This window comes from Macaca nemestrina, chromosome 2, assembly GCF_043159975.1.
Source record: "Macaca nemestrina isolate mMacNem1 chromosome 2, mMacNem.hap1, whole genome shotgun sequence".
In the NCBI taxonomy this organism is placed as follows: domain Eukaryota; kingdom Metazoa; phylum Chordata; class Mammalia; order Primates; family Cercopithecidae; genus Macaca; species Macaca nemestrina.
In genome coordinates, this window is record NC_092126.1 from 36,085,529 (window position 1) to 36,110,034 (window position 24,506).

General features: G+C 44.3%; 1 protein-coding gene and 1 long non-coding RNA gene across 2 annotated transcripts in view; one reads left to right on the plus strand and one right to left on the minus strand.

Moving 5' to 3' along the window:
* Positions 1-24,341, minus strand: LOC105469873 (uncharacterized). The gene is made up of 7 exons (XR_011619696.1): positions 23,677-24,341; positions 23,256-23,390; positions 17,898-18,149; positions 12,867-13,035; positions 1,019-1,101; positions 400-580; positions 1-180 (listed from the first exon to the last, which is right to left on the minus strand). It is a non-coding gene; the product is annotated as an uncharacterized lncRNA (long non-coding RNA).
* The window catches only part of LOC105469874 (beaded filament structural protein 2), a 67,055-nt gene that overhangs the window by 23,365 nt on the left and 19,184 nt on the right, over positions 1-24,506 (plus strand). Inside the window, exons 2-4 of the mRNA XM_011721428.3 lie at positions 14,753-14,835; positions 16,008-16,164; positions 17,923-18,084. Coding sequence (XP_011719730.1) covers positions 14,753-14,835; positions 16,008-16,164; positions 17,923-18,084 — 402 coding nt within the window. The remainder of the gene's footprint in view (positions 1-14,752; positions 14,836-16,007; positions 16,165-17,922; positions 18,085-24,506) is intronic.

Here is a 24,506-nt window from a genome sequence, read left to right on the forward strand (position 1 = left end):
TTATTGACTGTGGGTCTCCAAGATGGCACCCTTCTAAAGAATTTCCAAGGATCATTCTGACTGTGCAATTGCAATGTTCTCCTTAAACCCTCGCCACCATTGGTGGGACTTCAATGCTTAGCAGCTCAAGGAAGCCAGCATGTTCTCCATGGCTGTATCCTCTAGATCCTCACAGCCTCCCTGCAGAATAAGCAGAACAGGTGTCATTACCTCCTTTTTACAGATAAAGAAACTGAAGCTCAGAAGTGATAACTATGACGTCTGGTGAAAAGCAGAGCCAGAACTTGAACCTTGGTTTCCCAATCCAAGTCTAACACTTTGAGTCCTGTACCTTCTTTTTGCTGATGTTCACACAAGATCGAGTAAGCATTTCCCTGCCGTTCCTAATCTTCTACTTACCAGAATCCCACCGCCCTGCTCCTCAGCCGGCCTGGGGTTGGAGAATGGGGTGGCATCTCAGGCAGTGTAAGGGTGAGGATTCTTCCATGATTCTTCCAAAAGGACATCAGCCACATCCATCCTGGCAACAGCACACTAAACTGTCCATTATGTCCCACTGGAGTCAACTGAGGTTATGTTTCTGCATGACAGAGAATGGTTTGTTCCCTTCATTACATTAGCCTGGGCCAAGGGGTAAAGCATATCTATCTCTTTATTGCCCATAAGTGTCCCTTAGTTCCAGTGGAGATTAAGAAAACTGACATTTATTGAGCATATACTACATGCCAGAATTTGTTCTGAGGGTTTTGCTCATCTTGATTCATTCAACCTCTCAACAACCCTATGAGGCCATTCCTTGTATGATTCCTTTTTATAGATGAGGAAACTGATGCACAGCACCAGTTAAATAACTTTTCCAAGGTTCACAGCTAGAAGTGATCGAGACAAAACCTTTAACTTGGGTAGTCGGATTCCAGAGTCTGTGTGCCCAGATCCACTCTCGACAGACTAAAGCTCATGCTAATCTGACCTTGAGGTTTTCCAGAAGGAAAAGCATGAGACTGAGGAGAACACTTACGTTAGATTGGATTCCTGAGAAGCAAAGCCCAAGTCCGGGATTCTCTTGTGGGCCACGTACTATGGAAGTGCTCCTGGAGAAACCTGCAAGAGGCAGGGAGGCAGGACACGGAGGGAGGAGCAAGCAAGGGAGCCACCTCAGGACTGCCCCACCCCCAAGCCAGGGACTGGGCTTTCATGCCCCCAGCTGTCAGGCAGAGCCAGAAAGCCAGGCACTGGGGCCCTAGGGCACTGCTCCACAAATGAGCCACAGGGCCTGGCTGTGGGGAGTGAATGCACAGGAACATGGGGACAAAAAAAAATGGTTCCAGAAAAAAAAAAACAAAAGAGGATCTGTCAGAGCAGTGACAGTGCCTGCCGCAGCAGCCACGCCTGGGATAGGAAAGGAGCGCCTGTGATCTGCCCTAAGCCTCAACAAGTCTCAAGCGAATTTCTGAAGAACTTAGATTCCTCTGTTGTTGGCAAGTGCCCAGGAAACATCTTGTCAGAGGAAAGTCGGGGATAACTGTCTGTGCAGGGCCACCTTCAGGTAAACACGCAGGGCCTGTTGGAGAGCCCCCCGGGTGACTGTGACTGCCTTCACTTGACCTCTGCAGTCACCCCGCCCACTGTTCCCTGAGGCCACACTTGCACACCGCCTGCCCTCGCTCTGACCTGCCTTCTCCATCAAACCTGCCCCAGCCAGTTTCTCCCTGTGTCTGTCAGGGACCCAGGACGTGTCAGCCACTGCGCTCGTCTTCTTTTCCAAGGTGATTTTATTTATACCATCTCACTTTGTTCTTAATAATGAAATATTTTTAACACACAAAAAGGCACCTAATACTCAGCATTGTCAACTCAGTGTTATTTGTTAAAAACCTTTTTTAAAACGTGAAATCAAAGATTTTAGATACAACTGAAATTCTGCTTATACTCTGTCCTGATTGAATTCTACCCCCACTCCCCCCAGAGGCCACTGCTGCCCTAAATTTGGTTCTTACCACTCCCATGAAAGTTTGACTACACATGTGTAAAACCTTTCAGAGGACTATTTCGCATTATTTTAAACTCTATGTTAAATTGTGTTATGCTGTGTACTGGTCAGGGTTCTGCAGGGAAACATAACCAGTAGAATGTGTACAGAGAGAGAGAGATTTGAGGGAATTGGCTCACACAGTTATGGAGGCTAGAAGTCCAAGATCAAAGTGCCAGCAGGTTGGAGACCTAGGGAAGAGGTGATGCTGCAGTTCAAGGCTGAAGGCTGTCTGCTGGTGGAACCCCATTTTCTCAGGGGACCTCAGTCTTTGCTCTATCAAATCCTGCAACTGATTGGATGAGAATACCCACATTATGGAGCGCAGGCAACCTGCTTTACTCAAAGTCCACCAATGTCAATGTTAGTCTCATCCAAAAACACCTTCAGAGAAACATCTAGATTGTTTGACCATCACATACTATTTCCATCTGTCACTTGCTTTCTTCAGTTATTGTGTTTTTGAGATTTATCTGTGTTGATAAATCTATCATTTCATTGTATATGAAAGGACTTCAAAATGTTCCTAGAAAAAAAATGGAATTAAGAGATAAAAATACAAAATGTAAACTTTATTCCTGAATAGCAGCTCCATCAAGTTCAAGACACTTTTGTAAGCAATGATACCAGCCATTTAGTTCCTCCCTAAAGAACCGAGGATCCTGGGAATTTAGCAATGTTAGTGCAGTCTTTTTACATTATTAACTGAAGAAAACTCGGTGCCCTTTAAAGATGTTTTAAGAGGAGGAAACAAAAAGAAGCCAGAAGGAGCCAAATCAGGACTGTGAGGTGGCTGTCCAATGATTTCCCACTGAAACTCTTGCCAAATTGCCATTATTCAATAAGAGGAATGGGCAGGAGCATTTGTCATGCTGGAGAAGGACTCTCTAGTGAAACTTTTTCAGGTATTTTTCTGCTAATGTTTTAACTAAGTTTCTCAAAACACTCTTCTAATAAGCAGAGGTTGTCATTCTTTGCCTTCCAGAAAGTCCACAAGCAAAATGCCTTAAGCATCACAAACTGTTGCCATGACCTTTGCTCTTGACCCATTTCCCTTTGCTGTGACCACTTGCTAGCCATTGCTTTGATTGTGCTTTGTCTTCAGGATTGTACTGGTAAAGCCATGTGTCACCTCCTATTACAATTCCTTGAAGAAATGCTTCAGGATCTTGGTCTCACATTTTTAAAATTTTCATTGAAACTCTGCTCTTGTCTGCAGCTGATCTGGGCAAAACAGTTTTGGCACCCATTGAGTGGAAAGTTTGCTGAACTTTAATTTTTCAGTCAGAATTGTGTAAGCTGAACCAATGGAGATGTCTACGGTGTCAGCTATTCTTTCTGCAATCAATTAGGGCATGTACAAGATGAATTTTTTCCTTGCAAATTGTCTGCTGCTGTGGCCTTCATCTTCAACATCATTTTATTCCTTCTTAAACAAATGATCCATTTGTAAACTGCTGATTTCTTTAGGGCATTGTCCCCATAAACTTTTCTTAAAGCTCCAATGATTTCATTATTTTTCCACCCAAGCTTCACCATAAATTTTATGTTTTCTCTTGCTTTAATTTTTCCAGAATTCATGTTGCTATGATACGGGCTCTTTGCAAACTGATGTCTTATACTTCTTAGTGCCTCTTATATCTGATTCTGTTCAGATATAAGAACTTAGTATGAGTTTGTTTTGGTGCAAAAAAATTTGAAATTTAGGCTGGGCACGGTGGCTCATGCCTGTAATCCCAGCACTTTTGGAGGCTGAGGCAGGTGGATCACTTGAGGCCATCTCTACAAAAAATACAAAAAATTTGCTGGGCGCAGTGTCATTTGCCTGTAGTCCCAGCTACTGGGAGACTGAAGCATGACAATACCTTGAACCCAGGAGGTGGAGGTGGCAGTGAGCCGAGATCTCTTCACTGCACTCCAGCCAGAGTGACAGAGAAAGACTCTGTCTCAAAATAAAAATATATATATATATATGCATTGTTTTCTCATAATACATATTTTTCCATGAATTTGTTTAAGGCTCCTTGTCTATATGATAGGTTATGACTTTTTCTGTTGATAGGCATAGGTTGCTTCCAATTTTTGTATCACAAACAGGAGAGAGCATAAACTCTCTCGAGTAAGGAACTGCCATGGCATAATACATAGCAAGTGCTTAAAAAGTGTTTGGGTTTGACTTGTTTGGCTTACTATGTACCTGGTACTGTGAAGACAAAGCAGCTCAATTTTATAAGAAAAGGAACTGAGGGCTGGGCACGGTGGCTCACACCTGTAATCCCAGCACTTTAGGAGGCCAAGGCGGCAGATCACCTGAGGTTGGAAGTTCGAGACCAACCTGACCAACATGGAGAAACCTCATCTCTACTAAAAATACAAAATTAGCCAGGTGTGGTGGCACATGCCTGTAATCCCAGCTACTCAGGAGGCTGAGGCAGGAGAATCACTTGAACCCAGGAGGTGGAGGTTGTGGTGAGCCGAGACCATACCATTACACTCCAGCCTGGGCAAAAAGAGCAAAACTCAGTCTCAAAATAAAATAAAATAAAAATAAAAATGAACAAACAAAAGAAAGAAGGAAGGAAGGAAGGAAAGAAGGATGGAAGGAAGGAAGACCGAGAGAGAGAAAGAAAGAAAGAAAGAAAGAAAGAAAGAAAGAAAGAAAGAAAGAAAGAAAGAAAGGAAGGAAGGAAGGAAGGAAGGAAGGAAGGAAGGAAGGAAGGAAGGAAGGAAGGAAGGAAGGAAGGAGGGAAGGAAGGAAGGAAAGAAAGGAAAGAAAGAAGAAAAGAAAGAAAAAATGAAAGAAGGAAGGAAAAGAAAGAAAGAAAGAAAGAAAGAAAGAAAGGAAGGAAGGAAGGAAGGAAGGAAGGAAGGAAGGAAGGAAGGAAGGAAGGAGGGAGGGAAGGAAGGAAGGAAAGAAAGGAAAGAAAGAAGAAAAGAAAGAAAAAATGAAAGAAGGAAGGAAGGAAAAGAAAGAAAGAAAGAAAGAAAGAAAGAAAGAAAGAAAGAAAGAAAGAAAGAAAGAAAGAAAGAAAGAAAGAAAGAAAAGGAAGGAAGGAAGGTAGGAAGGAAGGTAGGAAGGAAGGAAGGGAAAGAAAAGGAAGGAAAGAAATAAAAGGAAGGAAAGAAAGAAAGGGAAGAAAGAGAACTGAACTATTTAACATTAGAACCATGATTCAAACATGGGAGTAACGCAAGATGGCTGAGCATGGGTTTTACAGGCCTGCCCTGGAGAGGGAGCCCCATGAAAAAAAATCAAATAGCTGGCATTATTCTGCAGGCCTGAGAATGCTCAGTGGGGAAGTAAAACAATGATTTGGCTACCCGCCCATAGCTTCTGACAGCCAGGGCACCTACATCGTAATTCTTCACAGAAAGGACCTGTAATTCACAGAGGCGTCAGTGGGGTAGCTGAGTAATTAAACTGATTCTTTGTCTTCCCTTTTGACCTTCGAAAATAAAACATCTCAAATTATAAGAGAGAAAGTGTGAGTATGAGGAGGAAACTGTCTATAGTTGATACAAGAAATAGAGCTTTATTATTTAAAGTGGTCAAAACAGCCAGTAAAGGGAAAGGGAGGTGGAGGATGAGTAAGTTAAATATTCATTTGTCAGCTAGAAGTCAGTGAACGATGTCTGTGGCTGATAACTTGAGCAATCAAGAAACATGGGGGCAGGCTCTGGATGAAAGAAACAGTGAGGCCAGGCATGGTGGCTGATGCCTGTAATCCCAGCACTTTGGGAGGCCGAGGCAGGTGGATCACCTGAGGTCGGGAGTTTGAGACCAGCCTGGCCAACATGGTGAAACCCCATCTCTACTAAAAATAAAAAATCACAAAAATTAGCCAGGTGTGGTGGTGCATGCCTTTAATCCCAGCTACTCAAGAGGCTGAGGCAGGAGAATCTCTGCAACCTGCTGAGGCAGAGGTTGCAGTGAGCCGAGATCACACCACTGCACTCCAGCCTGGGTGACAGAGGGGGACTCCATCTCAAAAAAAAAAAGAAAAAAGAAAAGGTGAAAGTGCTGCAAGCAGGGTGTGGGGAGAGGAAAGTGCAGGACAGGGAAATGTTGGTCTCTAGAAGGTCTTCAGTGCTGTTTAACTTTTTAAATCAGGTGACAATTAAATTATCACTTGAATAATTTTAAAATTAAAATACAATAAATATGAAATAGAGCAAGGACTACTGAAATATTTACAGATATTCCAAGTGATATGTGTATAATAGCCTCCGAGATGGGGTGGAAGTTGGTGGGTAGAGATTGTAAAATTTAGCCATGATATTTCAATTGCTGAAGTGGAGGGATGGGGGGTCATTATTCGAGACTCTTTCTACCTTTATATATAGTTGTACATAGTTGAAATTTCCCACAGTAAAAAGGATGTTTTTAAAAACAAACACAGTCTGTGAATTAAGTTCTAGCTGAGCCACTTAGCCATGTCGGCAATTTACTTAAACTCTCTGGGCCTGAGTTTCCTCATCACATAATGGAAACAACTGCTGTTCACCCACTTTGTGTGGCCACTCACATCAGAGGGATGAAATGAGATTAGGCCTGTGAAGGGCTGACTGTGGCATAAAGTGTAGTAAGTGCTTTAAAAAATATTTTGGTTTGGTCTGTTTTGTTGCTTCTATGTGGGGGTTTTATAAAGAAGGCTTTGTCTCCAAAATGTGAATTCTGCTTCTCAGGCATCTTACATTTGTTCTGTACCTCTAATATTTTCTGCCTTATGTGTTTGCTGTTGTTTTGTGTTAGACTTCTCTCCTTAGCTAGCTTCCTTAGTCTATTCTGTTAACAAACATTTATTGAGCACCTATGTGCCAGGCACTGAACTGGGAGCTAAGGAAGCAGAGACAAGAGACTCTCCCTGATCCAAGGCCACACAAATCAGTGAAGAAAGGCAGGAAAAAACCAGAATCACATGCAGCATGACAACTGCAGAGATTGATACACCACAGTGGGTACGGGGCGTACTAAGGATACCTAGCACAGCTTGAGCCAGGTTTTGAAGGATGGATAGAAGTTCACCAGACAAAGGAAAGTATGAGGCAGTCTGCCGTGACATGCAGAGGTAGCAGCAGGAGTCAAGGTCTGGAAGCTGGAAAGGCCTGAGTCTGTTCAGAAAAATACCTCGGTTCATGGTTGGGGAGTGAGGGAAAAATAAAACTAGACTGAAGAGCAAGGTCCAAATTGTGCCCCAGGCTACAGACTTCACAGGACAAGGGGACATGGCAGGGTTCATTCCTGAGCACACCTTCAAATAAAACGTGAGTTCCAATCTGCATCTGAATAAGTTCATTCCAGTAGAAAGGGGGAGGGTGGGAGGTTAGAAAGCAGAGAGAGAGACAGAGAGAAAGAGAGCACGCGAGCAATATCACAGAGGATGTGTAAGTTCATTTTCATACTGCTATGAGGAAATATCTGAGACTGGGTAATTCATAAAGAAAAGAGGTTTAATGAACTCACAGTTCCCCATGGCTGGGGAGGCCTCACAATCATGGCAGAAGGTGAAGGAGGAGCAAAGGCACATCTTACATGTGGCAGGCAAGAAACCGTGTGCAGGGGAGCTTCCCTTTATAGAGCCATCAGCTCTCGTGAGACTATCTTACTATCATGAGAATAGCATAGGAAAACCTACCCCCATGATTCAATTACCTCCCACCAGATCCCTCCCACAACACGTGGGGATTATGGGAGCTACAATTCAAGACGAGATTTGGGTGGGGACACAGCCAAACCGTATCAGCAGCAGGAGATGCTGGCTGTCTAAATAGAGCCCCTCAGAATCACTGTATCTAGATGTGCCTGGGGCTCAAAATTCAATTTCGTTGGGGCATCTGGAGAAATGAGTTTGTTGTCTCACAACAAACTCATCTGACATAAACACCCAGGACTGTGTTATAAGTGGTAGGGGCTAAACCCTATATATGGTAGGAGTTAAACCTCTTTAGTGACCAGCACGCGTGCCTACTATCCAAAGCAAGCCCTCAGATTTCTGAGGTTGCTGGAGGTGGAAGTCTAGGTGGGTCCAGAACCAGAACTTGGAGGGACAGAGAGGCTTCCAGGGAAAGAGTAGCCTAAAGAACTTTGTGCTCAGCATGACAGAGGGCAACTTCTAGTGGCCAAGGTGATCCTGTTTGCCCAATAATGGCAAATAAACCCTGGCCACCAGTTCTAGCTTCTCACTGCATGCTCATCTGGCCCCTCTACAATGACATTCCTTTAGACATTCCAGCCAGAGCAGAGTCTGATGAAGTCAGCGTTCATTTGCAATACAGGCTCAGAAGTGTATTGTGGCTTCCAGAGTGAAATTCAACCTTAGCCCTCAGATGTCGCTCATTCTCCTTGGACACCCAATGGCTGTGACTGTGCTTGGGGGTGAACTGTCTCAAGAGATGGCTGGACTTCTCCATTACTTGTTGACATTTCCCCCTAAGTTCACTTTCAGATGCAATCTTTTTTTTTTTGATGGAGTTTTGCTCTTGTTGCACAAACTAGAGTGCAATGGCGCCATCTCGGCTCACTGCAACCTCCTCCTCCCCCGCGGTGGGGAAAGGAGGCGGTGGGTTCAAGCAATTCTCCTGCCTCAGCCTCCTGAGTAGCTGAGATTACAGACATGCACCACCATGCTGGGCTAATTTTTGTATTTTTAGTAGAGACAGGGTTTTACCATGTTGGCCAGGCTGGTCTCGAACTCCTGACCTCAGGTGATCCATCTGTCAGGGCCTCCCACAGTGCTGGGATTACACTTTGTAATCCCCGTGAGCCACGGGCGTGAGCCACGGGCGTGAGCCACTGCACCTGGCCTCAGATGCAATCTTAACTCACTGTGCGTGGGCTTCTTAGGTTTTGTCCCTGGGTAACAACTATCAGGTTAAACCAGAAAAGAGATGATTAGGACTTGAAACAAGCTGGATAATGGAGTGGGAATGGATTTGGGCACATCTACATGGGGAATTGACGGTTTTTGACTTGGGAAATGCGGAAGGGAGAGATGTTTAAGGTGATTCTCAGGTTGGAACTGGGTAAGAACCTGGCTGTTCCCTGAGCGTAGGCACTGGGTCTTCCCTGCTTGGGTTCTCCATAAAGAGGCAGCACTACTGCTGGGTTCATTAATTCAACTAATACCCGCTGTGCCAGACACTGTGCTAGGGATGGAACAGCAAACAGGACAAAAAGGCAGTGCCTGACCTCGAGGAGGTTCTATTTTAGCAGAAAATACAGAGAAAATAATTTAAAAACCATAACGTTGATAACACAAGCTGTGGTAAGTGTTTTAAAGAAAACTAACAAGCAGAAAGGGGCTGAGTAAAGGGAAGCACTGCTTGCAGTCAGGTGACCAGAACGAGGGAGCTATTCATGCAAAGAGGAGGGGAGGAGTGGGCCAGGCAGAGGAGTCGGCGAGTGCTAGGGCCTCGAGCAGAAAAGGAACTGGTATGGTCCAGAAAGACCAAGACCCACATGGCGGGAGCCTTGGGAGCGATGGAAGAGTGACAAGCATGCAGGGCCTTGAAGGCCACTTCAGAAGATTGGGTTTTACTCCAAGTATAAGAGACAATTCTAAAGGGTTTTGTTTTGTTTTATGTGTTGTTTTTGTTTTGAGACAGGCTTTCGCTTTCACTCTGTCTCTCAGGCTGCAGCCTCGACCTGCTGGCCTCAAGAGATCCTCCCACATCAGTCTCCCAAGTAGCTGGGACTGTGGGTGCACATCACGACACCTGGATAAATTCTGTTTGTTGTTGTTGTTGTTTTGTTGTTGTTGTTGTTTTTTGAGAGCTAGGATTTTGCTATGTTGCCCAGGCTGGTCTCAAGCTCCTAGGCTCAAGCAATCCACCCCCCTTGTCCTCCCAAAGTGCTGGGATTACAGGCATGAACCACCACACCTAGCCCCTCTGAAGAGTTTTAATTTAGTTTAATCAGAGTGACATGATATGATTTTAAGAGTTTAAAAAGCCCACTCTGGGAGCAGGATGTAGAATGCATTGGAGGAGAGATCAGGGATTTGGAAGGATATTACAATGAATGGGATAGGATAGCATGATGGTGACTTGCACTGGGGTGATGTCAAGAGAGGTAGAGAGAAGTAAACGGATTTGAGATACATTGTGGGGGTAGAATTGACTAGACTCAGAATAAATGAGATGTGGAAACGACAAAAAGTGAGAGATCAAGATGACCTCTTGGTTTCCAGGTAGACACTGGGGTTGTTTACTGAGATGAAGAGGATCAAGGGGCAGTGGGGAAAGGGAAGATCAGAGGGGAAATTGTCTAGATTTTCTTTCTTTCTTTCTTTCTTTTGGATGGGTTTTCGCTCTTGTGGCCCAGGCTGGAGTGCAGTGGCACGATCTCAGCTCACTGCTACCTCCGCCTCCTGGGTTCAAGCGATTGTCCTGCCTCAGCCTGCCAAGTAGCTGGAATTACAGGTGCATGCCACCACGCCTGGCTACTTTTTTGTATTTTTAGTAGAGACAGGGGTTTCACCATGTTGGCCAGGCTGGTCTTGAACAACTGACCTCAGGTGATCCACCCACCTCAGCCTCCCAAAGTGCTGGGATTCCAGGTGTGAGCCACCGTGCCCGGCCGAAATTATCTAGATTTTCATTTGGAGACATGTTAAGTTTGAGATGTCTGAGAAATAGCCAAGTGAAGACCTCAAAGACAGGGTGAGTATGCAAGTCTGGAGCTGAGCAGGAAGTTCTGAGATAGACATTTAAATGTGAAATCATTAGCACATACAATACCATTTAAATCTATGTGGACAGATCAGACCACTTAGTGATTAAAAAAAAAAGAAGCACCAAGACCCAATCCTGAAAAACTTTAACATTTAGAGGTCAGATAAGGACGAAAAACCTGGTGAAGCAGAGAATAATGAGAAAGAATGGTCAATGAAGTAGGAGGAAGCCCAGAGAGAGTGGTGTCATGGAAGCTGAGTCAGGAAAGTACATCTGTGACAAATGCAAGCGGCAGGTCGAGATGAGTGCAGAGAAGCATCTGCCGGGCTTGGTAATGCAGCGGCCTGTGCCTTGTTATTAGGAGCAGTATCACTGGGGTGCTAGGGACTGAGAATTATTTCTCATTCCTTGATTGCTAGAAGCAAGTTATGCTGAACATCCATCCTAAACTTGAAAGTCAAATAAATGTGAGAAGGGTTTCCAAGGGAATCTTGCACCTTGCCACTGCACCAGCTGAGTTTAATTTCCCAGGAGCCCAGTCTTACCCACCTCCTCCCCATGCCTGCAGCTCTGGCTGCCAGGATGCCAATATCTTTAACTCCAAACAAACCATTAATTGTACCCTTGGACCCAAATGACAACCTTTTTAAAAACGCTGCTTGTCTTTGCCTTTTCTTTAACACGATGATGGTCGAATCTCTCATCTACCACCACCAGCTCGTTTATTTTAATAACTACATCCACAATGAAAACAGGAGTAGTATTATAGAAAGGGATAAAGTCCTCACCATCATAGTACAAATGACTAGGACTTTTCAAATGACTATGGACAGGAAAAACAAAAGAAAAAAAAATATATATATATATATGTATCAAGCCACTAGATGGAAGTCTTCATTCAACTGCCTGTGCATATTCAGAAAAGTAAAGCGGGATCAGTGCCAGACTGCACAAACCCATCAAATTCATTCGACATTCATTGAACAACTGCTTTGTACAAAGACAAGTAACAATGATGATAATGGCTACAATTCATGCAATACTTACTCTGTGCCAGGCAGTCTGCTGAGTCACACATACATTAAGTCTCACACACCTTGGCTCATTTCATTCTCCCAGGGGGAGGGGAGTATTATTATCTTCATTTTATGGGGGCGGAAACCAAATCTTAGAGTTACTTACTCTAAGCAATTGGCCCATGCTAGTGAATGGAGGAGCCAGGTTCCAGAATAAGAAAACACTATCATTGTCTACAAAGTGTTTGTACGAAATGTGGTAAGAGAGGGATAATGTGCCACAGGGGTGGGCTGTGACTCTGATGCAGGAACCAGCCAAGCAGGGAGGAAGAGAATCAGCAAAGGCCCCACCATGCTCTCGACGGCTCAGGATGCAACGGAGGGGTCACCCCTGATTGTTTTCCCTCACTCTCCCCACAACTACTGCACCACCAAGAACCGACTGTTCTATCCCCCAAATGCATCTTAAACCAGTCCACCTTTCTCCACCTATCCTATGATTACATCATTCATCAAGGCCACCATCATTAATAAGATGGGCTCCCTGGACCATTGCAAGAGCCTCCCGACTGGTCCTTTGGCATCTTCTCCTGCCTCCTCCAATCCTCCTCCAATCCTCCCTTCCCACAGTAGTCAGAGGTTCCGCTTAGTACACAGATCACCTCTGTACCCTGCTTAAACCCTGTCAAAGGCTTCCCAGGAAATCTCAACTCCTTTCCATTTTGTCCAAGGCCTTCCCTCTATGATCTGGTCTTGTCTACCTTTTTAACCTCATCTCCTACAATAGCTGCTGGTTTCTCAACAAACAGGACAGAGCCTGGCATAAACAGTAATTATGTGCTGAAGAAATTAAGGCAAGAATCAATGAGTAAAGAAATAGAAAAGCTCCGTGGGGAAGCCGTGTTTGAAATGAGCATTATACCGGAGCAGGCTTTCTCAGACAGTGAGGGCTGGGAGGGGGGAGGCAGTGAAACAAGTTGTTCTCCATGGAGGCAGCAGGTGCAAAGGCACAGAGGGATTCTGGGTGCAGCAGGGAAGCAGCCTGAGCAGGCCTGGGGGCAGGGCCACGTGAAACCAGGGTTCTCAAGGTTGAGTATGCATCGTAAGCCCCTGGAAAGTTTGCTGAGATGCAAATTGTTAGGACCCACCTCCAGAGATTCTGATAGGTCCATCTGAAACAGGGGCTGAAATGTGCATTTCTCACAAGTTCCCAGGTGATGCTGCTGCCGCTGGTCCAGGGCCCACACTGAGAACCACTGGTGCAAAGTACAGTTGGTCCTTCACATCCATGGGTTCCACATCCATGAATTCAACCAACTGTGGATCAAAATGTTTTTTAAAAAATAGATGACTGCATTTCTACTGAACATGTGGGCTTTTTTCTTGTCATTATTTTCTAAATAACACAGTAAATAACAACTATGTACATAGCATTTCCATTGTATTGGGTATCACAAGTAATCGTGAGATGATTTAAAGTATATGGAAGGATATGTGTGTAGGTTATATGCAAATACTACATCATTTTATATAAGGGACTTGAGCATCCATGGGGCACTGGAACCAAGCCCCCACAGATACCAAAGGACATCTGTACATATATATGGGTTTTCTATAAGCTGTAATTTTTGAGGGTGGGAATTATTACCTTAAAAGAAGGATATAAATCGCTATTTTAAGTCATTATTAGTCCTTTGATACTTAAATGTGAATGAGTTGCAAATTCTTTATCAACCAGAAGGAGAACTCCAGGCACCAGAGGTGAGAGACAGGAGTGATTAAGAACTAGGAAAGGGAGAGACCCTAGTCTGCCTGCTCCCCAGTGTGCCCCAGGGCCAGGCTGGAACAGAAAAGATTAGCTTTGCTAGTGGGAAATTCAATGAAAATGGCAGGGTGTGGTGGCTCACACCTGTAACCCCAGCACTCTGGGAGGCCGAGGTGGGTGGATCATTTGAGGTCAGGAGTTCGAGACCAGCCTCGCCAACATGGTGAAACCCTGTCTCTATTAAAAATACAAAAATTAGCCGGGCACAGTGGCACATGCCTGTAATCCCAGCTACTCAGGAGGCTGAGGCACGAGAATTGCTTGAACCTGGGAGGCGGAGCTTGCAGTGAGCAGATATTGTACCACTGCACTCAAGCCTGGGCAATAAAGCAAGAAGACACTGTCTCAAAAAAAAAAAAAAGAAAGAAAGAAAAAAGAAATTCAATGAAATGAAACAAAATAAGACAGTCACACTGGAGCAAAGGGAGAGCGCAGTTACTTTCTTCCCATAGCTGGGACTTGGCTCCACCCCACGGGCTTCCCCTATCAAAGCCTTCAGCTCACCATGTATATATACATAAAGGAGTTTCTCAGGTTGAAGGCAGGACATCCCCCAATCCCTACCTGTGGGAAATCCTGAGAGGCTTAGGGATTCAAGTTTGAAAAACCACTCCTCAAGACTCCATGAACCCCTAAACTATATGCACAATGTTTATGTTGATGTGTCCATTTTGGGGGAGATGAAACTCTAGAGCCACACTGCCCAATACAGTAGCCACGGGCGGCCACCGTGCTGGACAGTGCAGACACTGGACAGTGCAGACACATTTCCACCATCACAGGAAGCTCTCTCGGCACTCATCTAGAGCTTTCACCAGCCCTCCAAAGGCATCCATGACCAGAAATTTTAAGAGCTGCTAGGCAAAGCCAGTGAAACTTCATCTAAGGAGCCAGACTCTGCCCTGGAGATATGAAAGCTCGTCTCTGTGACAGAGGCTGTGAACAAGTCTGCCTTCGAATAGTCTTTTTATGCCAAAAACCCCACTCTGAAAACTCTTAGAACATATCCAGATTTTATACCGTATTATTTATATCCCACCACCTTGACCATTGTCCCAAAGAGAGGGACACCTTAATTCCACAAATATTTGCTGTAAGAAAGGTTCTCTGAGGTCCCCCAGAGCCTCTGTGCCTAAGACAAGTCATGGTGGTGAGTGATCTTGATGCTGTCAGTGACTTTGTCTCCTTTGGTGTCTGTGATCGCTCCAGGTAGGCGAGGCAGTCTTGGAAAATGCCCGGCTCATGCTACAGACAGAAACTATCCAGGCGGGAGCAGATGACTTTAAAGAGAGGTAATGCCTTACAGCAGAGGGGACCGTCCCTCCACGTCCCTAGGCTCCTGGGCAATGTGGATAATGCTGCTCTGGAGCCTGCATCATCCACCTTCTACCTCAGGGGAGGCTGGCAGGATAACAGCGCCATGATTATCCAGCTCACACCCCTCCTTGTAGACACAAACTAGGCCCCAAGGGCTCAAAGATTGTGCCCACTGTCAGTTGGTTTAGAGCAGGGTTCTCAAACTCTGCAATGCTCAGAATCACCCAGGGGCCATATAGAAAACACAGATTGCTGCGCCCCACCCTGTTGAGTTTCTGATTTAATGGGTCTGGAGAGGGGCCCCAAATTTATATTCCTAGCAAGTTCCCAGGGATGCTGATCCTGCTGGTCCTGGGACTCAAATACCTTGAGAACTACTAGTTTAGAGTAATGATTCTCAATCCTGGCTGCAGATCAGAATTACATCAGTGTAGTGCACAAGCTATAGACTAATATCAGAAAAACGTATGTCAGATATAGATATATATATCAGATATATCAGATATAGATATAGATATAGATATCAGATATAGACTAATATCAGAAAAACGTCAGTGCAGTGCACAAGCTATAGACTAATTAAATCAGAGTCCCCAGGGGTGGGATCCAGGCTTCAGCAGTTTTAGAGCTCACTAGGTGACTTAATGTGCATCCAGGCTTGAGAACCATGCTCCGCTACACCTCCCACTCAGTCCCTGAAGGCATCTGGATTGGCAGCCACTGTCCTGCAGATGGACACTTTTAACATGGGTGCTTTGGGTCCCCAGCCTGGTGCTTAACAGGTTGTCAGTAATGTTTGTTAAAGGAGCCTTGGTTGAAAAGGAGGACCATCAGGATAGCGATGAAGATGCCGGATCCCCTAACCTGGATCTGAACTCCTGAGTTTTCCCTGGAGCTCTGTGCTTCAACACTCCCATGAGGCTGGTAGCCCGTGAAGCCAGGTTATCAGAAGTTGGCTACAGTTGCCATCATTTTAATAAATCAATGTATGACAATTGCACTAACAGTGCCCTCAAATCTATTGAAACAGTGACTTGTACCATTCATTGTCTAACCATCACATAATTGGCCTGTTGGTAACATTTATAATCCTATTCTTTTCCTTTTGGGCTACCCAGTTATGCTGATTAAGTTCCTTTATCTGCAGATATGAAAATGAGCTGCCATTTCGAAAGGCGGCAGAAGAGGAAATTAACTCTCTGTATAAAGTCATTGATGAAGCTAATTTGACTAAAATGGACCTGGAGAGTCAAATAGAAAGTCTGAAAGAAGAACTTGGCTCTCTATCAAGAAACTATGAAGAGGTAGGAAGGGACTGGGGTTGCTGGGTTGGCCACAAGACCAGAAGTGCAGACCTGTCTGCCTGTGCTTCAAAACAAGGCCACAGTAGCTCATCTCTGACCCTCTGCATTGCGTGCCCAGGACTGCAGGGAACATGCCTGTAAAATACTTTCAGATCCTTCTAGTGCGTCAGATTACCCCAGCAGTCTCAGACTCAAATAGCTTCAGGAACCAGTGTGGTGCAGAAACAGGGGAAGGCAGCCGGTCTTGGCACTAGCAAATGAGGGAACTTGGGTTAAATTAGAGGGAGCAACCCCCCTCAATACATTCTATGTCAGGTTTTGTTTTTTGTTTTTTTTTTTAACACCCTATTATACAAACAAAATAACTCTGAAGGTAGATCCAAGCTGTGGTTGACATCTACTCATTAACAAAATTGGGTCAGATCATTGAATGACAGAACTGAAGAGGACCTCCAACAGTTATGGGGTCTAGTTCCCTGCAAGACTTCAGTGATTCCAAACCACCTCACACATATTATTGTCTGATCCGAGATTTAGGCTGCGTCAAGTTGGAAGAGTCAAAACCCACTTAACAATGCTCACATTGGGAAGTTCTTTCTTGAGTCCAACTTAAGCTAACCAGCAACTGCAAGCCCATTTCTTCTTGTTCTTAGCTCAGTGATTTAAGACTACTCTCCAACAGTAACCCTTTAGAGATGCCAAAGTTATCTTTTAAGTCTCTTTCTGACTTTACGCCTAAATTCGCCTAAATTCGCTTTGCTGTTGTTGCTTACTTTGTTTTTGTTTATTTATTTTTATTTCTGCGTTGGGCCTGGGCTTGGGGAGACCAACCTAAGAAATGCATCCTTGGTGCTAGGCATGGTGGCTCAAGCCTATAATCCCAGCACTTTGAGAGGCCAAGGCAGGCAGATCACTTGAGCCCAGGAGTTCAAGATCAGCCTGGGCAACATGGTGAAACCCTGTATCCACTAAAAACAAAAATTAGCCGAGCGTGGTGGTGTGTGCCGTGCCTGTAGTCTCAGCTACTCAGGAGGCTCAGGTAGGAGGATTGTTTGAGCCCAAGAGGTGGAGGCTGCAATGAGCTGAGATCATGTCACTGTACTCCAACCTGGGTGACAGAGTGAGACCCTGTCAAAAGAAAGAGAGAGAGAGAGAGAGAAAAAAGAGAGAGAGAGAAAGAAAGAGAAGAAAGAGAAAAAGAGGGAGGGAGGGAGGGAGGGAGAGAGAAAGAAAAAGAGAAAGAAAGAAAGAAAGAAAGAAAGAAAGAAAGAAAGAAAGAAAGAAAGAAAGAAAGAAAGAAAGAAAGAAAGAGAGAGAAAAGGGAGGGAGGAGGGAGGAAGGAAGGAAGGAAGGAAAGAAAAAGAAAGAAAGAAAGAGAGAAAGAGAGAAAAAGAAAGAGAGAAAGAAAGAAAGAGAAAGAAAGAAAGAAAGAAAGAAAGAAAGAAAGAAAGAAAGAAAGAAAGAAGGAAGGAAGGAAGGAAGGAAGGAAGGAAGGAAGGAAGGAAGGAAGGAAGGAAGGAAGGAAGGAAGGAAGGAAGGAAAGAAAGAAAGAAAGAGAGAGAAATGCATCCTTGGGAAAAGAGAAATTACACTTATGCTGGGAAGAAGGTCAGGGACTTTCCCAGTCTCTGTGAAGCCTGTGTCTGGCAGTTGTGGAAAGATGACAGAATTGCCCACAGAGCTGGTTTTCGCTGGCTAGAGTGCTATGCCATTTATCTCCCCCTGTAACTCACCTAAGATGTATCTTGTCGTTTTCAGGATGTGAAGGTGCTGCACAAACAGTTGGCAGGGTGTGAGCTGGAACACATGGATGTGCCCATTGGCACTGGTCTGGACGACATCCTTGAGATGATCAGAATTCAGTGGGAGAGAGATGTTGAAAAGAACCGGGTGGAGGCAGGAGCCCTGCTCCAAGCTAAGGTGAGACGCAAGACCAGCATCCTCCACTCTGCCCTGCGCAGAAGGAGGCCACGCTGAGCTGAAAACTGGTCGATGTGCAGAAGAAGAAATAACAATGGTTTAGTAACAAGTTCAACCGCATTAGAAACAGGAGAAATGAAAATTAAAATAATAGCTTTTTGTTTACCTATCTAAAAGTAGAAAATGTTTAAAATGGTAATAATGCTGGCAAGCATGTGGAGAAGTAGTTTCTCTACTGTATTACTGAAAAGTACAAACTAGCGCACTGCCTTTGAATAAGAAATATAGTAATATGTACCAGGAGGGGTGTTAAAATGCCCCTAGCTACCAACTGAATAATCTGAATACAATCCCAAAAGAATAATTGAGGCCGGGCGCGGTGCCTCACGCCTGTAATCCCAGCACTTTGGGAGGTCGAGGCAGGTGGATCACAAGGTCAGGAGATTGAGACTATCCTGGCTAACACGGTGAAACCCTGTCTCTACTAAAAATACAAAAAATTAGCCGGGCGTGGTGGCGGGCGCCTGTAGTCCCAGCTACTCGGGAGGCTGAGGCAGGGGAATGGCGTGAACCTGGGAGGCGGAGGTTGCAGTGAGCGAGATTGGGCCACTGCATTCCAGCCTGGGCAACAGAGTGAGACTCTGTCTCAAAAAAAAAAAAAAAAAAAAAAGGAATAATTGAAAAAACAAATCATCTATGTCCAAATATACTCACTGAAGCATTATAAGAGTGAAAAAACATACACATGTACTAATAGAAGAAAGTGTAAGCCACAACCTACCTGTGTGCCGTAAAATATCAGGCAGTTATTAGAATTAATGCTTATGAAGCATTTATAAAATAGGAACATGCTCATAATATAAGGTACAATGAGGAGAAAATGAGAGTACAGAATAGTATATGCCAGAAGCCAAAAAATATTTTCTGTAAAGGACCAGACAGTAAATATTTCAGGCTTCATGGGTCAGATGGTCTCTGTTGCAACTCCTCAGCTCTGCCACTGCAGTGTGAAAGCAGCTGTACCCAATAGGTAGCAAATGAGCATAACTATGTTCCAATAAAACTTTATTTACAAAAATAAGAGGTGAGATGGATTTGGCCTGTGGACTGCAGTTTGCCACTTCCTGGTATATACAATAGGGTAAAGCATTCAAACAAAGAAACTAGGCATTGAGAAAAAAATTTTAGAAAGAAAAGACTAAAATGGCATTAGCAGTATTTGCCTTTGAGTGATGGATCAGTCTGACACTTTGAGATGTTTTTTCTTTTTTGTTTTTGAGTATTTCTCAAGTTTTTGCTAAATAGTATACATTATATTCATGGAAGAAAAACAACTTTTATTAAACCTCATAAATAATACAGGAATTAACCAGAAAATAGGATGCATAGGATTTGTTCTTCCCTTCTCCGTCTCCCACCTGTTTCTGACTTTGTAATCTTGAGACAGAGGATGAAAGGTGAAGAGGAAGGAAAATGTGAAAAGGTAGAGAAAATAAGGTAGATGTCTGAGCGAAGACAAAGGCTATGTCTGAGCTCTTGGTTACCATTTAGTAGTTCTTGATCCTGGCTATGCAGCTGAATTATTTCAGAGCATTTTCAAAACTTGCCATCCCAGACCAATTAAATCAGAAGGAGGAGAGGGACTTTGTGATTTTTAAAGCCCTCTGAATGATTCTAATATGCAGCCAGATTTGAGAACCATAAGAATTATAAAAAGCTATGAAAAGAAAAATGGGGCCGGGCGCGGTGGCTCAAGCCTGTAATCCCAGCACTTTGGGAGGCCGAGGCGGGCGGATCATGAGGTCAGGAGATCGAGACCATCCTGGCTAACGCAGTGAAACCCCGTCTCTACTAAAAAATACAAAAAACTAGCTGGGCGAGGTGGCGGGCGCCTGTAGTCCCAGCTACTCGGGAGGCTGAGGCAGGAGAATGGCGCAAACCCGGGAGGCGGAGCTTGCAGTGAGCTGAGATCCGGCCACTGCACTCCAGCCTGAGCGACAGCGCGAGACTCCGTCTCAAAAACAAACAAACAAACAAAAAAAAAAGAAAAATGGGAGAGCCTTTTCTGTGCTTCCTCCCACCATACTCCCTCTATCCCCCAAGTATCAACAGGAACCTTTCCAGCAGGGTCTTCATCAATTCTGGAACCCCCAAATGTTCTCCAGCCTGGAAAACATCCTTTCACTCACCCATTTCTCCAACTCCTACCCCGTCTCAGTAGCTTCCTTTCTTTCTAACCACCAATCCTTGAGCCAGGTCACTACAAACACTTTTTAGGGCAAATAGTGCCTAGTTATTCAAAAAACGACTTCCCCTCACCCCACCCAACCTGATGAGAAGTGGAGCAACACAGAGGTAAAGTGAAGCCATAGATTTGACTTGGGTCCATTGCCTTTTTTAACAGACTCATGACTGATAACAGATCATTAATGGTCCTAGAGACCATCTGATCCCAGTCCCTAATTTTAGGGGTGAGGAAACTGCGACCCAGAGAGTGCAGGTGACTTCCCGAGATCACACGGCTGGTTGAGAGCTCCATAGTTCAGCTCTCCTGTTCTTGGTCCAGGGACCTTATCTCTGCATTGGGCTGCATCGTTTCTCCCCTGGCTCTGCTCCCAAAGCTAAACCTCAGAGGCCTAGCAGTTTGCAAACTTTGCTTCTGTGCCAGTCCTCCTGGGATGTGCACCACACTGTGGTGACTGTTTCTTTGGGAAAGGACAGACCATTATAATTATCAGAAATAAATCCTTCATAGTTTAAAAAAGAAAAAAAAAAAGGTCATTATTATCTCCTCCTCACCCCTTGGAGAATCATCACTAGCCCAACAGTAACTCAAACATTAATTCCGAACAGATTCATTAGTGTTTTTTTTAATAGAGTAATCTGAAAGCTACGTCTCAGAGAAAACAGACAGTATTTGTTTTAGCTTGGCCAATGCTGCCTGGGCCTCTTACAGAGAGGCAGAGCTCAGAAAATATTTGCAGAATGAGTGAATTCCTCTGATCATCAACAGAGATCTGAACTGACAGCCAGAATTCCTCCAATAAATAGTTTTGTCAGTTGCAGTTGTGCCCTCGGGGGCTGACATTTGCCCATCGTGAGCATCTCTTGTCCGTTTCTTGGCGGCAAAGCATAAATGTGAAATGGCTTAACACACACAGCTTTCAAAAGCTTTTGTAAAGAAAATGCAAGCATGCATTTCATTAGACTAGAGAGGCTGAAAATTAATTAACATGATTAATTTATATCTTAGTTTAAGTTCCTTCAGAAGCAGATCCCGAAACAAATATTGGAGTTAAGGTAGTTTACTTGGAAATTGGAGAGTTAAAAACCAACAAGATACCAGTAGAGGAGAAGCAAAGAAGGGAACCAACAAAGAATGCATAATCAAACCAGTTACCACTGTGGGACACTGATGTGTAAACCAAGAAGAATTGTGAGAAATGGTATAGAATACGGGAGAGGGGAAAGGCGAGGGAGCTGAGATGTTAATACCATCTCCCAACAGTCTTCTGCCATCTGCTATCAGAGTGGACTTCCAAAGGCTTCAGAGAAACTCTCAGGGAAAAAGACGCAAAATCTGGCAGGGAGAACAGGAGAGCACTAAACTGTGAAAGCCTAAGGGATAAAGGCGGAACCATCAGCATCTGCTAGAACTTATCTGCCAATTCTGTTTATTTTTTCAGTCATTAAAAGCTTAATAAAATAGAGACATAAAAAAACTTATTAAGGGGTTCTTGCTAAGGTCAGTGCAGTAATCATATTCTTTCCAGCCATGGTGTTATGAATGTCAGGAACCTCATGGTCCAGTTTTTGGAGCTTCTGAAGTTGTATGATTTAGTGATGACAGAATCAGATTGGTCCAGAGAATTTCTGGAAGGTCTCAAAGTCTGGCTCTTCTTTGTCTATTTGCTGTGGTTACCTAATGCAAGGTATTCAGGGATGCTTCAGGAACCTCAGACAACATGCCATACCACACTCCAGACCTCCTAATTAGTCATGTAAAATAAAACAACTTTTTTTTTTAAGTTGGGCACTGTGGCATGTGCCTGTAGTCCTAGCTATTCTAGAGGCTGAGGCAGGAGGATTGCTTGAGGCCAAGAGTTCAAAGGAGAAGTACACTATGATCATTCCTATGAATAGCCACTGTACTTCAGCCTGGGCAACATGGTGAGACCCCATCTCTTTTTTAAAAAAATCCTTTTTGTCCCCTATACTCTCACAAAATGCTTCTGACACCAAATATGTAGGTTTGTTCCACACCAAGCAGCCCTCCAAACACCAACTGGGTGTCCTATAATTCAATTCAATCCTGACACTACCTGCCTGGAATTAGCATCCGATCCCACAGGGTAAGGACTCAGTCCCATAAGATGGCCCTCACTTCAGATGACAAGTCTGGCCTTCCCATACTACTGATGAACTGCTATAAATTAGGGGTTCCCACGACCTCCTCTGCAGAGGGATAAGTAGATAGTTTGTTAGAACAGTGCCCAGAACTCAGGGAAACACTTTACATATTTTTGCCAGCTTATTATAAAGGAACAGTCAAATGGAAGAGATGCTTAAGGCAATGTATGTGAGAAGAGGCACAGAGCCCCCAATTCCAGTTTTATGACTCTATTATAATAACACTTGGCTTAAAATGCAAGCATGTCATACAGCTATACAAAAATATTTTTTCTTTTATCCTTATTCTATAAGGTTGTTTTCTATTTTTAAGAGGGTTTTTTTAACCTTTTAAACATTATTTTGTTCAAAACTGAGACACATACATACACATTAGCCTAGACCTCCACAGGGTCAGGATCGTCAATATCACTATCTTCCACCTCCACATCTTGTCCCACTGAAAGGTCTTCAGGGGCAGTAACACGCATGGAGCTGTCATCTTCTGTAACAACAATGCCTTCTTCTGGAATTCCTCCTGAAGGACCTGCCTGAGGCTGTTTTACAGTTAACTACTTTAATTTTTTAATAAGTAGGAGTATACTAATGATAAAAAGTATAGATATAGTCAATACATAAACCAATAACATTTACTATTATTGCCAAGTGCGATGCACTGCACATAATTGTATGTGCTAGACTTTTATATGACTGGCAGTGCAATAGGTTTGTTTACACTGCATCACCACAAGGTCTCACAAAGCTGCAGTCAAGGTACCCACCAGGGCTGCATTCTCATCTTCAGAGTTTATTTGGGTTCTTGGCACGATTCAATCCCTTGCAGATGTCAGATTGAGGTCCTCAACTCCTAGAGGCCAGTCCTCCTCAGAGGCCATTTACAACGTGGCTGTTTGCTCCTTCAGGGCCAAAAGAAAAGCATTACCATGTTAAGCCTTTAATCTGATTAAGTCTGGCCCACTCAGATACTCCTCTTTTGATTAGCTCAAATTTAACTGATTTGGAACCATAATTACGTGTCAAAATCCCTTCATCCTTGTCATCTAACATAATTTAATCATTGGGTATAACAGCAGAGAGCAGAGGTCGTGGAGGCCATCTTAGAATTCTGCCTGCTGCACCGGGCCCCTGAGGGTTGAGCAGAGAACTAAAACTGTGCCCCTCCCCAAACCTCCGCCATCTCACCTCCTCTGCCAGGCAAACAGCTCTGCCCTCAGTCCACCTCCTCTGGGGGAACACAGGTCCCATCTTTCTTGTCCAATTTCTCAGCCGGGGCACTGAGACGTCTTTGTTCCCATACCCTAAGCCTGATCTGAAGTCTGCCTCCTGCAATGCAAGCTCTGCTTTGCCTTCTTAGCCTTCTTCCCGAGATGCTCCTTCCATTCAATTTCTATTTGCCCAAAGCTGACTCCACACGCTCATTCCCAGAGGCCTCCTTTCTCCATCCCTTGCCTGCTGCCACTGGATGATGTATACCATATCCAAAGGCTTAATCAATCACCAGCACAAGCTGATGGTTGCCCGGATGTGAGAGAACTCAGTCTGTCTTAACAGTCCCCAGGGCCAGGAACAAATGGACTGCACCCATGCTATCTTCTCTGACAGTAGGTCTGCACTTGCCGCAGGTCAGTCTGAGGCATCTGCGGTCAGGAACTTTATCTGAGCTGTAACCATCATGCCTTCAACAGTCAGGATGACAGATTGTGCAAACTATTAAGAATGAAGAGAAGTGAATAGATTGAAATGAATTGTGAGGTTTCTGGTTGTTGATAGTCTTAGGGCCAAAAGAAACATTCAAGATCGTCTAACGCAGAGCCATCTAACTGAAATAGCGCCATGATGGGCATATTCTATGATCCACGCAGCAATCCGGTATGGTAGCTACTGGCCACAAGGGGTTATACAGGAGCAGTGGCTCATGCCTATATTCCCAGCACTTTGGGAGGTCAAGGTGGGCAGATCGCTTGGGCCTAGGAGTTCAAGATCAGCCTAAACAACATGACAAAACGCTGTCT